Source organism: Falco naumanni, chromosome 8 (assembly GCF_017639655.2).
Source record: "Falco naumanni isolate bFalNau1 chromosome 8, bFalNau1.pat, whole genome shotgun sequence".
NCBI lineage: Eukaryota > Metazoa > Chordata > Aves > Falconiformes > Falconidae > Falco > Falco naumanni.
Genome location: NC_054061.1, coordinates 12,992,225 through 13,008,597, shown reverse-complemented (window position 1 = coordinate 13,008,597; position 16,373 = coordinate 12,992,225). Strand labels below are relative to the sequence as shown.

The 16,373-nt window shown below is 39.1% G+C and overlaps 1 protein-coding gene across 2 annotated transcripts in view; it reads right to left on the bottom strand.

Annotated features, from left to right (window-relative positions):
- Window positions 1–1,563: 1,563 nt before the first annotated feature.
- The window catches only part of TTC1 (tetratricopeptide repeat domain 1), a 34,027-nt gene continuing 19,217 nt past the window's right edge, over window positions 1,564–16,373 (bottom strand). For both annotated transcript variants that reach the window (XM_040604075.1, XM_040604074.1), the window contains exons 7-8: window positions 10,543–10,597; window positions 1,564–2,200 (exon numbers count right to left, since the gene is read on the bottom strand). In XM_040604075.1, coding sequence (XP_040460009.1) covers window positions 2,067–2,200; window positions 10,543–10,597 — 189 coding nt within the window. In that variant the 3' untranslated portion in view covers window positions 1,564–2,066. The remainder of the gene's footprint in view (window positions 2,201–10,542; window positions 10,598–16,373) is intronic.

Genomic DNA, 16,373 nt, shown 5'->3' with positions numbered 1-16,373 from the left:
CCCAGGGCCACCCGCTGCTCCCAGCCTCGGTTGTCTGGGCTGCCACCTCTGCCGTCCTGTCCCGGGGCTGCAGGGGCGCGGGAGCCAGGCGTACCTGCGCGCTGCTGGGCACGAGCCCCACTTACAGCCTTCAGCCCTCTGAAGCTCTGCTCTGTAGAATCCCAGTTTTCGGGAGGTTAATAATCTCTCCTAACAGTCCGCCCAACCCCAGAAGCCTTCCCCAAATCTGAAGAACTCTCTTCTGAAAGCAGAGCGGGTTTACAGCTAATTAACACATCTGGACCTGCACAGCCCCTTGGGGGTGAGCACACTTTTCTCCCAGCACACGCCCTGGTACCACCTGCCCTGGGAGAGCTCAGCCCTCTGCCTGGATCCTGCAGCCTCCGGCTGGCAAACCCGTCGCTCCGAGGAGTGACATCTTTCTTTAAACCCCCCCATCGGCCCACCTACCCCTCTGCCCAAACTTGACTAGTAAAGAAAATTCAGCTTTGCACATTAGAAACTTTACTCCAGTAAAGCACGGCACGGTTACAGGTTCAGCACTTGGAGATCCTGGAGGCTGTTTGCTGTTATTTACTTAAGTGAGATTTTAATTATGCAGAAGATGCTAAAGGCTGCACAGGCCTCACTGTGAATTAGGGCTTCTCTCTTCTTTTGACAACGACATTTTAATTCCCATAGACTTAATAATACACACTCACTGCAGACTTGTTCACAAACAAATAGGTAACCAAAACTGAAAATGCAGCAGGACACAGTTAAAGAGAAATCACACACACACACTCCCCCCCCCCCCCCCCCCCCCCCCCGAGCTACAGAGACAAAAATGAAAATAAAGCACCAAGAACACCTCAGCTTGAGAGACTATTCCTTTCAGGCATATTAGTGTAAAGACTGGAGCTACTTAATTTCAGCCCTTAAGCACACGAAGAAACTTCCTGAAATAAATTCAAGATGACAACCAATAGCCAACAGACAGCCACCACTAACTATTTAAGTAAATCATGTATTGAAATCTGCGTGGAGACAACTGAAAAATCTACCTCCAATGTAAACATTTCAGCATCAATCTAAGAAACAGTAAGTAGTAATTACAAAAGATACCCCCTTCTCCAAAATCTGAATGAACTACTTCAACATCACCTATATATGTGTGTGTATAGAAATACACACATTTCACAGCCTACTATACTATGAAGATCAGTACAGTCAGCTTTAACATCACTTATTTGTTTGCAGTTATGGGTATCTGCAATATGAATGAATCTCAGACAAGCAAATTTAATTAATGTTATGGTACCATTACAAAGTGTGTACATATATAGGCACAAAATTTCCTTGCTGCCTTCAGAAAGATGAATAAAAAGTAAAACTGTGGTGTAAGGGTGGCCTGAGGTTAACTTACCAATATTGCTATATGCAAGATTAAAAAAAAAAATAATATCAAATGCTTCAAATTAATGTCCTGCAAGTACGTTATCTGTGGGTGGCTATACACACTTTTAACACCACCACCACGGGAAGGATTCAAATAAGGCAAGAACTTCACAAACCAAACCAACAGAAATACTAAGCCTTTATTACAAAGAGAAATTATTCCACAGAAGAGGCTGGCTTGCTTCCATGCATGCTGTCAGTCATATCCACCTGCTGAGTGTGGAGAAGTGCTTCTGCTAGATTCATTAATCCCCCAAGACACCATTAGGCTTTGTTCTTGGCTACAAGTGCGTGAGCATTTTGATTCAACTGAATTGCTTTCTAGAATTTTGTTACCAGCATTGAGTGGGCCAAAATAATGAACGTGACTGTTGGACAAGCCAAACACTGCAAGGGAAGAAAAAAAAATATTCAAAAAGTCACACAGTGGACACAGTTAACCACTAAGGGAAGTCAAATGACCTGCTTTACATCCACGTTGTAAGTAATTTCACAAGCAGAGAAATTAATATGCTCAAGTCTTATCTTCACTTGGGGCGTGTGAAGAATGTTTGCTGGATCCTTTTATTGGTATGTGCAAGCACACGGTCACGAAGCCTAAAAGCCAGCAGAACTAGATTGAATCCATGTTATCTATTGTTGTTTGGATTTTGAACAAAATTGATGGAGTATGAACCAGTTGATGAATCCTGTTTTATCTGGAAATTTTCTGTTGACAGGCCAAAGGGGCGGAGAACCAAATTCCCGAGATCCTTCAGTTTGCCTACAACAAAAAGTAAAGATAACGCGTTAAGTGTTAAGCGGAGGGCAGATCCCCACTGAATTATACCCAACAACAGAGTCCGGCTCTACTAATTTACTAATCTACTGATTTAAGGTAAATTCATCTACTAATTTAAGGTAAATGCTGTAGGAATCTTTGCAGTTTGTTGAATATTTAGGCTTTGAACACAAATTTTAAAAATTCCAATTGTGATGTAGTTACTGTCAGCTTTGAGGTTGAACACAGATGACCGTGCTGGTTCTGAATGGTTTGTTCAGGCAGCCCTGATGAAGCGCCCGTGGCTGCAGTCAGTCATGGTTCTTCTATGTGGTTACAGCTACCCAGAAGCACCTCATTTCCTCAGTTATAAGCTCTTGAAGCATCCAAGTTTTTAACAGCTCACAACAAAGCACTGGTCTCCCCTGTACATAATGCTTGAATATAACTGATGCTGCCAACTTTCAATTTTTTAACATAAAAGTTTCAGTTCTGGTCATTTTTGATGCAGCTACAGCTCTATAAACAATCCAGAATATTATAACTGGCCAGTTTCCTAGACTACCAAAAGGCACAATGAAAGCCAACGTTCAAACTACTCGTTTGTAATTATTAAAAATCCTTTTCTAGAGCTGTATATAGATACAAAGAAAAACAAATTAATTGTTGTGACTGCATCTGCACGTGCAAACTAAGGAGTTCCATCTGAAGCATACAACTAACTTTACAGCCTTTACATTTGGCCTGCAAACACCCTCAGCATAATATCATGGGATGTCACATCAGTAACTCACTTTCAAAACCACAGTTCTTCAGGACTCACACTACTAAGAGCTCTAAGCAGCTATTATTTAACAAGCATTGTTAAATATACACGCAGTATAACAGTTAAGAAAATCTAAAGGCTTTATTAACATATGTATTATACATGCATTCTGACTCTAGAAAATGAATCTCACTACCACCTATAAAAGGGGAAGGCCAACAAAAGGACTTTTTTTTTTAAAAAAACCCACCATGTTTATATAGAGGTGACAGAATAGATAAAATGCATAAAATTAAACAAGAAGCTGAGGTAACAACTTTTGTGTTGGCTAAACACAAGCTAACTGAGCTCCTAGCAAGGCAAGACAAAGGAGGATGATGGTCAGTTTTTCAAGAAAAACACTATTTTCCCCCTGGCTTCAATGCAGAATTGTAGACTAATTTCCCAAAGAACAAGCAGAAGAAGTTTGGACAAGTTGAAGCCTACCCTAGGTCTGCATCCACAGGCTACACACTGCCTTTCAAATAGCCTTCTACTTTTACTAGACTCTCTAAGGCAATGGATTTTGTTTTGCTGGGAGCTTTGTGTGCACTCACGGTGGGGAGAAAGTGACGACAATAGCTGGCACACAGGAAATCCAGCTGAGCAACTGAAGTAGTCAAGACTACTGTTCAATTATAATTTTCATGCTTATTTCATTTTCCATAATTTTTAGACTTTTATAAGATACATTATCTCTAAACTACTAGTGTTGCATAGCAGTTTCATCTTATGTGATCTCAATTTGCAGATTTTTTTTTTTTTAAATACTTTTTGCGGTTAATGTACAGGCTTACATTGCAGTAAATTTGGCAGAGCTGGGTTAATGGCTGGACTTGATCTTAAAGGTCTTTTCCAACCTAAATGATTCTATGCAAGTAAAACATGCAAATGCCACACCTATTCCTGCCTGCATGTGTGTGGTTTCAGCAAGCCATCTTAAGTCACGAGAAACATCTTATTCTACTCATCTTCATTTGTATTTCTATTTCTAAACTAACCAAACCTAACTGCAAAGTCATATGAATGCTTACTTAGTTTCTTTGCTTTTCCTAAGTTCTTTTGTTTGAAAACCCCGTTTCTACCCAGCACCGCAATCATCACTATTGCTATTGTGTAAGTTTCCTCACTACAACGCAACAGCCAGAATTTAATTCAGGCTTTGGTGCTAAGCCATACCGAAGCAGTAAAAGTACAGAAACATAAGGAGCAAAGCCCTATGCAAGTCCTTCACAAAGAGACAAGCAGTGTTTATGCTGCACAAATGGAGGACATACAGATCAAGACATTTGCCTTGCATGACACTGCAGGTGACAGTGTTCAGAACAGAAATGATACCAAAGTCTGAACCTACCCCGTGGAGGTATGGCCCTTATCTCTTTCAATCCGACAACAGCTCAAGACAGGTTAAACACCATCACCATAAACCAAAAGATGCTATTTTCACGATCACATTTCCAAAACTGAATTGGGGCAGGGGAAGCATTTTTGAACACATTCACAGAAAATACAAAAAAAACCAACAGCTGGGGGAAAATGTAAACATCTCATTCTAAGAAGAACTCAATCCTGCATAAAGCAACTTAACAGCATTTCTATGGTACTCCTAAATACGCCAAAGTCATTAAGATCTTGCATCAAAGTTCTGGTTCACAACTGAGTACCCTTCCGAGATTTGTGTAATTATGTTAAAGCAAGATTGGCCTTTGGGCATCAACATGGGCCTTACCCAAGAAACAGAAGACAACCGTAGTCTACAAAAGCAGGTAGCTGGTGAGACAGATTTTTTCTTCAATTTGATTCCCCCCCCCCCCGTATGGATTACCAGATGAGGTGATTGAGTGATCTGACCAGAGTCATTCCAGCGAGTGGCTCAGCTAGGACAAGCTTCTTTGTACTGCTGGTGTTTTAAACTACAGCCTGTTTTAACTATTAAGTTCTTAATTTTGTGCTGCATCCTAAAAGCATTTTGGTTATAAAACCATGAAGTTGTTCATAGCATCTCTATGACTGGGATGAACAGTTGCTATTGTACTTCTAGACAAACATTTGGTCGCTGCTTAGCTTCAGGTTTGGGGTGAGAAGTGTCTTTTTCTACTGGTGAAAGAATCCTGGCACAGCCAGAGTCAGTTGTAAGCAGTTCACAAGTTCTCCAGGCACTGCAGCTGGCTCAGGAGCAGGCAGACGACTTTGCCTGTCTCGGGAAACCATGAAAGGTCTTTTCTAACCAGAGTTAGTAAGACAGCTCTTTTCCGGTCATGCTAGAGCCAACAAACACAGAACAACTGCCCTGGTATTCCTGCTTGTAGCTAGGCCAGCTCTTTGGGAGAAGCTGAAGACCGTATGATATTATTTATTCTTCATCTCACTGTGACTGAATAATTCAAACAATACAGTCACAGGTCACCTTCCTGTTCATTCACTTAAACCCACATACAGCAATGCCTTTTGGTGCAGGCACATTTAATAAATTGTTAATGAAGCAGAAGAAAGCCTTGCCTTTTCCGGGAACTCAAGCCCAAAGCACTGCTCCTGCTGTCTTGGCGCACATAAACCCATCATTGTAGGAAAGCGCTATTTCCTCCTCTCCCACTCTCCTTTCATCCCTAAATTAAGATACGCAGTTAAGTCCAACCTCCCCCTCCCTGCAAAGAAAAGCTCTCTTAAAACAGAGACTGTGCTTGAAGGAAGGAAGAAGGCATGTGGAGCTCTGACTCAGCTGCAAAGAGCTCTCAGCAATCAAACACTCACTTGTCCCCAAGCAGGGTCACATTCTCCTCTCTGAGACTGTGTTTTCATAGATCTTGCTCTTTATATTTCAGAAAGCCCATGTCTAGTTTCCACCTGGAATTCCAGCATGTTAAAATTTCTTCAGCAAAGCAATATTCTGAGGTTTAAAAAACCCTAACTGGTAAAAATCAATTCGGGGCTCAGAAGTCTGTGATTCAATCAATTACTGACCTAAACTGCAATTTAACACCCTTTTGCAAAAGGCAGATGCAAGAAAAGATTTCTCACAATTACACTAAGATGTAACAGCCAAAATTAATTGCTGTTCAGTCTATCTGGCAATATTTCTAGTGCCGCTACTAGTGTTAATGTAGTGCCTGGAAGTTAAAAAGCTAGATATTGTTTGTGTTAAGAAATTTTTTTTTGGATAAAAAAAAATTTCCTGATGAGGTCTCACCTCACACCTTTGTGTAACTTTCTGTATTACCAACAACATATTTTAAGCAATTAAAAGAGCAAGGGCAAATCTATTCCCTAAATGGTGAGGACAGAACTAAAAGTTAATTGTATATTAGCTCTGGTTTGAATTATTTAAAGTGACCTCCCTCTATACAGTATTGTGGTTTAGCAGCTTAGTTGCAAACACAATATATGCTTCAGTAGGAAAAAAAACCCCAAACAAAACAGGGAACTAATTCTTTAGACACTAAGCCAAATAAATATCTTTGCTGATTAAGCCAAATAAATATCTTTGCTGGTGTCAAGTAGCTGGAAAAATCTCTTTTATATATATATGTATATACATATATATATGTGTGTGTATATATATATATACACAGAAAGGCCCAGGTGATAGGCTTTGACAGGCCTTCTCATTAATCACATCGATAATCAGGTACATTTCACTGTTTTTTTGGAATACGCTCATTTATAACTTAAGCTGGGAGTCCCAATAGTTTTTCATTAGATTTGATGAACCCTGTCTGTATAAGATGGGTTACACAGATTGGCATATGTTCCATCCCATTTTTTAATATCCAATATACTTGGCTCCCCCCAGCCATGCAGAAAACTGTATTTGTGGTCACAGCCTCCAAGCTGCTAAACCTTGCTAAAACCAGTCCAAATGTCCCCTCTTCTCACAACCCTCTCCCCAAAGAAACTGGTCCCAGTTATCACAGTCGTTGCAGTTTCTCTGGACAAGACTAGCTTGTTGCACAGTAGCTGGAAGTCTTTGGCTTTAAAGTCAGAAGAGAAATAAAAAAAGAGCTGAAAATGGTCAGCATATGTTCAGATCCTGCACAGTTACTAAGGCAGAGAGCAGTCACGTTATGAAAGCTCAAAAGGGAAGAGCCACACAGATTTAAAAGCTGCTTTGAAAGGGTGCTGTAAGTTAAGCTTTCTTTAATGTGAAACTCAGAGGTTAGTTTGTACTGAGCAAACTCCAGGGGTGAGTGGCAGTGCTCACCTGCAAAGGCTGAATGGAAAATATGAAAATAATTTAAATACAAATGTCAGCTTTGGAAAAGTTAGACCCTTGCAGAACACAGCAGAAATGGACTTGGTTTGGCAACAAAAATTGCTTTTTTTGGTGCCATCAACTTCATCAACCACACGCACTACCACTTGCACTCAAGATCTCATAGTTAGGTAGTCTGGAAGAAAAACCCAGCCGAGAATGCATACTCTGATTTATTTACACACAATCACTTAAGAAGTGCTTTCAGCTTCTGACAAACTATGTGGTAATGAGCTGCAGCCCTGGAAAGCAGGAAGCACACTTGGGGAAGGAGGAAGATGCACTCCATTTATTTTGGTTTGTTTGTACACAGCTCCAGTTTTCATGACAGTGTTAGTTAGTTGGATATACCAGGACTTAGTTTTAGTTGACAGAACAAAAGCCTAGGAAAATGATGCTACTGGCTGATTCACTGACTAAAATAAGAATTAAATTCAATATCCAAACTTCAAAGGAGCCAAAGCATGAACTGTGACATTCTTTCTAAAGATTTTTGTTGGTGATTAATTAAAAGTTTAGTGTCAGTTCTCCTGGACCAGGCCTAGCCTGGAACTACTATAAGGCATCTGACTTGCTCTCCTGGAACCAAAAAAATCTGGGATACAACACAGACACCTGAGCTGTCTCCCCTGTGAGAAGGCAAGAATGAATCCTTGCACACCTGGCACTGTTTAACCAGTAGTCAGATAATCTCCTTACCGATTACCACAAGCAACTGTCTATTCTGACACAGTACTCATTTGGCAAATACCATTAACAAAATTCTTGAAAAAGAAAAGCTGAAAGAGCTTAGAACAAACACACTGTGCAACAAAAACAACCCAAAGAAATCTCTTAACCACTGTACTATATGAAGTTTATCTTTCTCCACTCCTTCCAGAACTCGTGTCTAATCCCCCTTCTTCAATTGTAAGGTTGTGTTTTTTTTCTTGACTTTAGACAGAACAGCAACATTTTGTAAACCTGGGAAGTATTTCCTTCCCGGGCCTCCACAGTTATTTCCATGACTTCACTGCTATCTTCTCTTACCGACAAGATACAGAGAATTTTACAGCACTTTAAAAATTAGTCTGGTAACTGCCCACATTCCTAACTTAATTTCAAGTGTTTCAAGTTAAGGGATTGCATTATAGAAAAAATGCTCAGTTTATGTTTGACTAGTGATCACAAGCAGTGGTAAGAATAAAATACCACCTGCCCAACTGACACCATATCATTTTAATGATACATGTGACAATTTATTTGAACCCTGTCACATGCAAAGGTTGTGGATAAACATTGGGTTATATGCTGTAGTACCCTACTCTTAGTCTGGTTCTCCTGGATGTTTACACCAGTAACATCGGTGTATCTCCTTTCATGTATGTAACATCATTGAGAAGGGATTCCTTTCTCAAGAATCACAGCCTGCACAAAAAGACCATTAAAATTCTGAAATCCTAACTGCCATTGGATTAACACTTCTTTTTAAAAAGATCACATCTAGTCTGAAAGCTAGGCAAAACTTAGCAGTATAGAACTAGGTTTGTCATGACAGTTTATAAAACTGGATGTACTGTTTCAGTATAGTCCCTTGTGATTTGTTAGGCCCTTCAGACAGAGGTAACAATGGTGTAAATGGAGAGTTCAAAACAGATCAGGAATTGTTTTCATATTAGTGTGTATTGAAACTCATCCCATGTCCTAGAAATGGGCATGATCTTTCTGGAGATCTTCTGCATTTGTCATTTATTTATAGCACTATCACACTTAACCTTCTTTATTCATGGTTTGTTCTAAGTACAATGGTGGAAACAGAATCTGATGATAGAAAGCTCTAGAAAGACTCACTGCAACTTTACTGTGTCAAAACAGATGCAAAACAAGAGCAAATCAGACTCCCTGCACAGTAAGGGGAGGGGGGGGAAACAAAACACCAGTTTCAGCATAAGCCCTTGAAACAGTTTGTTCTTCCCAAATATTTTAAGAATTATTGTTACAGTATGCAAGAAACTGTTTATTTAACCTGATTCTCTACTGAACAGTGAAACAGTCCTCCCCCTTCCTAACCCAAACCCTCTAAAAGCCTACTCATCTTGAAATAGCATTTCACCTACTACTTGTAACACCTAGAATGAGTAAACAGGTAACTACTGAAAGCTATTTCTGAAACAGGTTAGGTACAGTTAGTTTCTCTATCTTACACTGTCCTTTGTTCTTGCTCTTCTGTGTGGATTTTCTAAATATTACAAATGAAAAGATTATATAAAAATAAAAACTCATTTTAAAAAGCACCAGAATGTCAGATTGGCTTATGTAGTGTCTGAACCTACAAGAATTAACAGCAATTACTGTCTCCCGTTAGCTAGGAGACAGCAGAAAATGCTGACAGCAGTCTTTCTGGGCAGGAGGTTCCCCCAAAACTGTTAATTTAACTGCAGCGCTGAGTGGTACAAGGAAGTGCTTTATACTTGGTATCACACATTAAAACCGATCTTGCTTGGGCAATTTTATTTAACTAGCTATCCTTTTGAACTACTTCAATCCAGTTAAGATATTATCCAAGCAATATCATACAACATGATGATGGGGGCACATACATTCAACTGAGTTACACTAATTAAATTCTCTTCTACAAACAAGTAGAGTCAATAGTATCCTTTGGTGCAGAATTGTAAAACGTCAAGAGACAGCGAGCCACACAGGAAATCTAATTCCACTCCTAGAAAGGCCAGATGCTTGTTTGTAACACTAGGTAGGCCTAATTCAGCCTCCAAACAAACAGAACTGAAATACTATATAAATCAAGGTAAATATGAGTTGGAAGTGCTACAAGAAGAACCAAATTTGTTTCTTCAGACACAAGATCAAACATGCTCAGCTACTACAGCTGGCTGACTTTTTACATAAAGGTGTAGTGAAAACCCTGTTTTATCCCTTTCATGGGAATGTCTCCTTTGAAGGTTTACTCAAAGAAAAAGGGCAGAGCAACTGGTTTGTTTCAACCATTTCCCCCTGCTTTTACATGCATTGGTATTAAATTGTTTTAGAAGGTCTTGAGTATTCTTCCTTTAAATGTAACCAATAGCCTTTTCTGTATGGGAGAAGTATTTGGCTAGAACTTAGCTGTAGGTGAAACCAAGCAATAGAAAACTACGAAGAAATCGGGAGTTTTGTTGTTTTGTTTAACACAAGTATCTCCTTTAAGATTTACCTTCTTCAAATTTTATACAAGAGATTCTACTCATGCATTTTTATTTTTCCAGTAGACTATGAAGATTATTATGCAAGTTACAGGTACATGCTACTTACCTAACATTTCTTTCTTTAATTTTTCATTCCGCTCTTCAATTTGTCTAGGTAGTCGCTGTTGAGAGAGATAAAAACTGGGATCAGACCCAAGCTTTCAATAATACTGTAGGTTAAGCGAATGGGTTTTTCATACACATACCCAGCATGCACTGTTTATGGCTTAAAAGGAATCCCTTACCTCAAACCACATTTTCATCTTATTCTGAAAACCTGTAACGCATCCTATGACATCACTTTACCTAAGCCATAAGTCGTAACTTTTCAGTGCAGGTTTCATACAGGCATGCGTTTATACTGCTGAAAACCAGATCCGATCTGTTTGTTTGAAATTTTAACTGAAATGCATGTGGAAATTTAGACTTACAATGAAAGTATATTTGAGCCCTGCTTCCTCTGCTGCATGCATTAAGCTTGGTAAGAGAGGCTAGAGAACTAAGCAAGCACGGCATTTGACTTCTGAACAAACACAGGTGTAGTAAGGGAAATATCCATAAAGTCAGTTCTCAGTGGCATCACACTTCAGGGAAAGCCGCACCGTGAAAACATGATTTTCTAACTACAGATATTTTATCAGAAGATCACCGATTTAACCGTCTATGAACTTCAGGACATAGTTTAATGAGCAGCATCTTACTACACAATGTATGGCATAGTTCTAAGGAGGAGAGCACATTACAAATGAGGGCCTTGATCTGGCAGTTCATCATGGGGAGGGAGCTCCAATAGTTCATCCTGAGCAAGGTACTAGTCCAAGTAACAGTTCATTAACGTGCTTTCTTCCCTTCTCAGAACTGGCACCAGTGTTAAAATCTGTTGCACCATCACAAACTTCTCACATGTTTCTTAGGAGGATTACCTAACTGCATGGCCTATGCATTCCTAACTATTTGAGATTCTCATTTATGCCTAGGACAGCTGTGACTCATCTGCCATCCTTACACAGTAGGTGTTTTCCTATATGACTGCAATGATCACTTTTAATTAGAACTTTATATTCACCACAACTAAATTTACCATTATTTCATTTAAATTTTCTATTTTCTATAATTAATCAAATGTAATATTAAACGAAAATCTATTATGAATGACAGTCCCTTTTTATACATTTTTCAGATGTACTATTTCAAGCTTTTCTACTATGCTTATTACTATATAATTCTGGCAGTGCAGCATGCAATTATATGTATAACTATGTTGTCTCTTCTTGTGGAGGTCATAGCAAATAAGACAGATCTGCTGTAATGGTGCTATCAGTAAATTAATTACAGTTGCAGGGTATGGTAACAGGTGTGGAATTCACTGCTAATATGCTTCCCTTGTGATAATTGGCTTCTCAACATAGTTAAAGAATTCATTTCCTAATCTTGTTCCTTCCTGTCATTTACAGCTCCAGTCATCGTGGATGGGTTTATCATCCTGGTATCATTGCCAGAGTGAAATAAGATGTTCACCCCAAGAAAAAGCCCACTGGTGAGGCTGCCTGGCTATTCCTCTCCTCTTCAGTGCTGGATACGCTGGTGAACACAGGCAAACCCTGTCACTATAGAAAATGAACTGTAAAGAGAAGCGGTATACCCCAGAAAAAAATGGTAAAATAAAAAAAACAAAACAGAAAAATGAGTACTAAGAAACAGAATAGATACACATGGATGGCTAAACCTGAAACCAGCCCAGGCCCAGCATCACTGCCAGCGAGCCAGATCTAATTAGCCTGGTCAGACCTCAGCTGACTCCTGCTGACCCAGAGGGGCTTATTAAGTTGGGTGCAGATCTGGACCTAAGCTGCCTGCATGAAAACATGTATGGATATCCCCAGGCCCTAAATTCAGTTAGCATCGTGATGTGAGATTTGCTGAATCCTGGATGAGTTTGGCATATATAGACTGTTTCTCCCATTTGGACATACGGCTTTAGCAAGAATTGAAGACACAAATCCTTAATCTGAAATATATACTCCACGTTTTCTGTCTGAATTCTACTATTCAAGACTCAGTGTTTGCCACTCCAGAAAAGTATTTGCAAGGTTACTTATCTACAGAAAGGTGTCTGTAAGGACTGCTGTTTATCTGGTGTCTGTGATACTTATCTCAAAGTACAGCTCCTTTTGGTAAAAAAGTTTATCCAGCCGGCCAATCCCTAAAAACTGTGCTGAAGCTAAAATTCACACAACGCTATTACACACCTGCTAAAAAACCAAACCTATACACTGATACCATGTAATTAAACACTTTCTGGGAAAGCATCAATAGGGATTATTTGACCATAAAACATAATGATTTCAAACTGTTTAATTTGGCATTGAAGATGTCAGAAGTAACTCAAGTGTGTGACGCTTGGATTTAAATCAAAACACTAGTACTGTACTGAAATATAAACAATACTGAAATTTTAGAGGAGTTACCAAATCAGAAATCAAAGAAAACAACTACTGTGTACTTAATATTTTTAACCTGCCATTTAACAACATCGTGACATTCTGTAAAGCAGTATATGAAATATTTTCTATGTACAGGAAGGAGAAAGATTTGCTCTAATAGTGAATGATGCTAATACTCAGATTCTCTTGACGTATCATTTTCATTACCAGTGAGGGGGGAAAAATGCTGTGATATTTCTGCAGAGAGCAATGCCCTTTACCTTACAAAAACCCAAAGCTTCTTAGTCTCCTATATATATAATAACCACATATGTGGAGTCAACATTACAGCTGGAACTGGTTTTTATTATGAAATTTAGGTATTTATCATGAATATTTTAAAAAGGGTAAAACAACAATTTTTCAAGAGGGGAGTTTTAAGCTTCAGTTTCAAAAGGTTGCTTCTACCCTGAAACTTGAGAAAGAACAGGACCAACTCAGGGCAGAATGTCCTAAATCCCACTGCAGTGCAAATTAAGGGCATTTTGTACAAAGTGTTCTGTACCACATGTGAGCCTAAAGCCTCTACCTAGTAAAATGAGGTCAAGGAGCAGAAGGTATATGTGATTGTCAACCTCTGTACTTCCCAGCCACAAAAACGAAATATAAATTACTCGTCATTCTAAAACATTCCTGAAAGATGGCCAGGAAGATCAGCAGCACTGTTTATGACTCTTTGCTAGTCCAAATCTCTACCGGTTACTGAGCAAGGACTCTTTTGTGAGATTAGAGGCATATTCACTGAATGAAAATTGTCTTTTTTTGCAAGTGGTATAAAGGACAGTAGCTGTACTTTCACAGAGTTCCAATCCGCCAAAATATATGTATTTTAAACTCCTTACATTTCATACCAACTACTGAGAGCCTCCCCAGGTCTTAATCTGTGGAGTCCTGACCGGGTGGTTTGGTGGTTCCTAACAATCCATCTGATCTTCACAGTTGTTATTAGCATGATGAGCTGCTAAAATGCACTCCTTTTATTGTTTATTTATTTATATATTTATTATTATTATTATAGTTAATTTAATTAACTATTTTACAAAGCAACCAGCTAGATTACATTAGGCCTCACTCTGGAGCTAGTCTAACGCTAACAGACTACAAGCTGCAGAAAATAAACCCCATCGTTTTCTTTAGAAATGTCAGCAGACTCCTTTGGCTGAATTCCTGGATCAAATAAGCTATAGTCTCAGCTAGGAGACTATAAACAAGGCCAACACAAGTACTCTTTTCTAGACTGCGATGGACCCATCACATTCACTACCCATGCAGTAATGATGTTTGACAAGCTTGTCATTTATTAAGCCGTTGCCAAGAGCTAGGTGATGAAGTGCTCTCCTGTTCTCAACTAGATGCATGCAACAAGCATCAGGGGGTTGTTTCACAGTACAGTAAACTGACCTTGTCAGTGGGGGCTACTGAAAGAGATGGCCCCAGTTCCTGCACTGCCCTGACCACATCTTTCCTTCTCACTAGACTTGCAGCAGGACTTGCCTGACTGCAAAAAGCCAAGGCAATATAAAAGTATTTACTTTAGGGCTTTTTGGTTGCTGTTTTTTTTTGTTTTGTTTTGTTTTTGTTTTTTTGGGGGCTTGCTTGTTGCTGTTTTTCCCTTTAGCAGACTTAGTTGCCTGCCATATTCATACATAGAACCAGCCTTCCCCTAGGGTCAGATATGAGCTGTACCAGCATTAGCACAAGGAAAGCAACTGGACAGTTTTGTAAACAGCAGGTAGTTAGTACATCAGTTTAGCTGTTTTGTGAAACCATAGTGGTAACACTAACACGAGTTACACAGTTAAGCAGAGTATTTTTCTGCCATCAGCACAATCGATCCCAAAGGATTTTCATGTTTTTTGTAATTTCAGGCAAGGCATCTTGTTTAATGTGCTATAAAGGCAGTTTCTAATTTGTCACTTAAAACACCATTGGGGGGGGGGGGGCGGGAATCGCTACTAATGATTTATTTTCTAAGTGGAGTATTAAAATTATTAGACCTAACCCTTTAAAAAATATTTCTGCATCGACATATTCAATGTGGGTTTAGAGAATTTTGTGGGTGAAGCAAAGGATTTTTTTCTTTTCCTTTATGGGGCTGAATATGTTGCAGGCTCACTGATGTGAAGCTGAACTAAAATAATGATGCACTTTGAAAATTTAACTAGATATAAATAAAGTCAAGTATTGGTATACGGATTTGGGTACCCAACTAAGAATTACATTTTACAACTGCATCCATTTACCTTGAAATGGAAGTAAAGAATACTTCGACTGCTGTTTTCCCTGCAGAAAATGGTCAGCTCTTTTTCCAGGCTCTCTGGCGCTTGCAAGCCATCTACCTACCGTGAGCTGAAGCTCCCACTTTGATAAAAAGGGATCACTGCTGTACTTTGTATAGTGGCTACCTTTCATTAGCACATGTTCCTTCAAAACCACAGGCTGTTGGTGGCTACATCTCTACCACATTTGTCCTTTCAACACAGCCTTCATACCATCTTTTAAAAATAAGAACAGCAAGCAGGCTGTAAGAAGAGCACAAAATAAATTTCCCTTCTTGCTATCCTTGTGAAAAGACCCTCTGAATTTGTCCAATCCACAGCTATTTCCCACGCTGAGCATTAGCATACTAAATATGACTAGAAAAATCATTTCATACTGGTATTTTACACGAATAGTTACTTAAAACCTCAACTCAGCAGGCTGTGGCAGTGACTTTAAATCCCCATTGGTAGGTATTATTTACATTTTAAATTGGGGTTTCAGGCAGTACTAGGGGTTTACCTTTTTTCATCCAAGCTGACATATCCTAAAGGCCAAGGAAGCTTTTAAAGCATTTCCTTAAACTTATAGAGATAATGCAAAGATTCTGCAAGAAATGCTTAATTTCTGAAGTATTTGTAGTTTGAAAATCGTGAAAGTGGACATTGGAACACAGTACTAAACTGCAGGTTTTTTTTTCCCCTTGAGAATGAAGAAAGCAGCTGAATCACGACAGAGTGCTGTTTGCAAGCACGAGGTGCGTTCTTCTTCAAGTGAAAGACTAATGTTTTGAAGATTAATAGTAGACTTCAGTCACTATTGGTAAAATAATGGGAAGTGGCCAATTCACACACAAGGCATAGCAAAGCACAGGAACAGAAAACAGCTAAATCAAGAAACAAAAATATCAACATTTTAAAGCAGATACAAACACAGATACAGGCTGACAGAATCCTGTCTCTCTTGCCTTTCTCAAAGTTATATAATCAACTCACCAAAAAAGTAATTATTTCATAACGATGCCATAAAGGCATTCAACTGCAAATTTACCAATCCAAAAAAATAATTCCACTGAAGGAAAACCAGATTCCTACTAATTAAACAGCCAGCAAGAGCTGTATTATAGGGTGCTTGTATTCTGATCTCCAAATTGCAG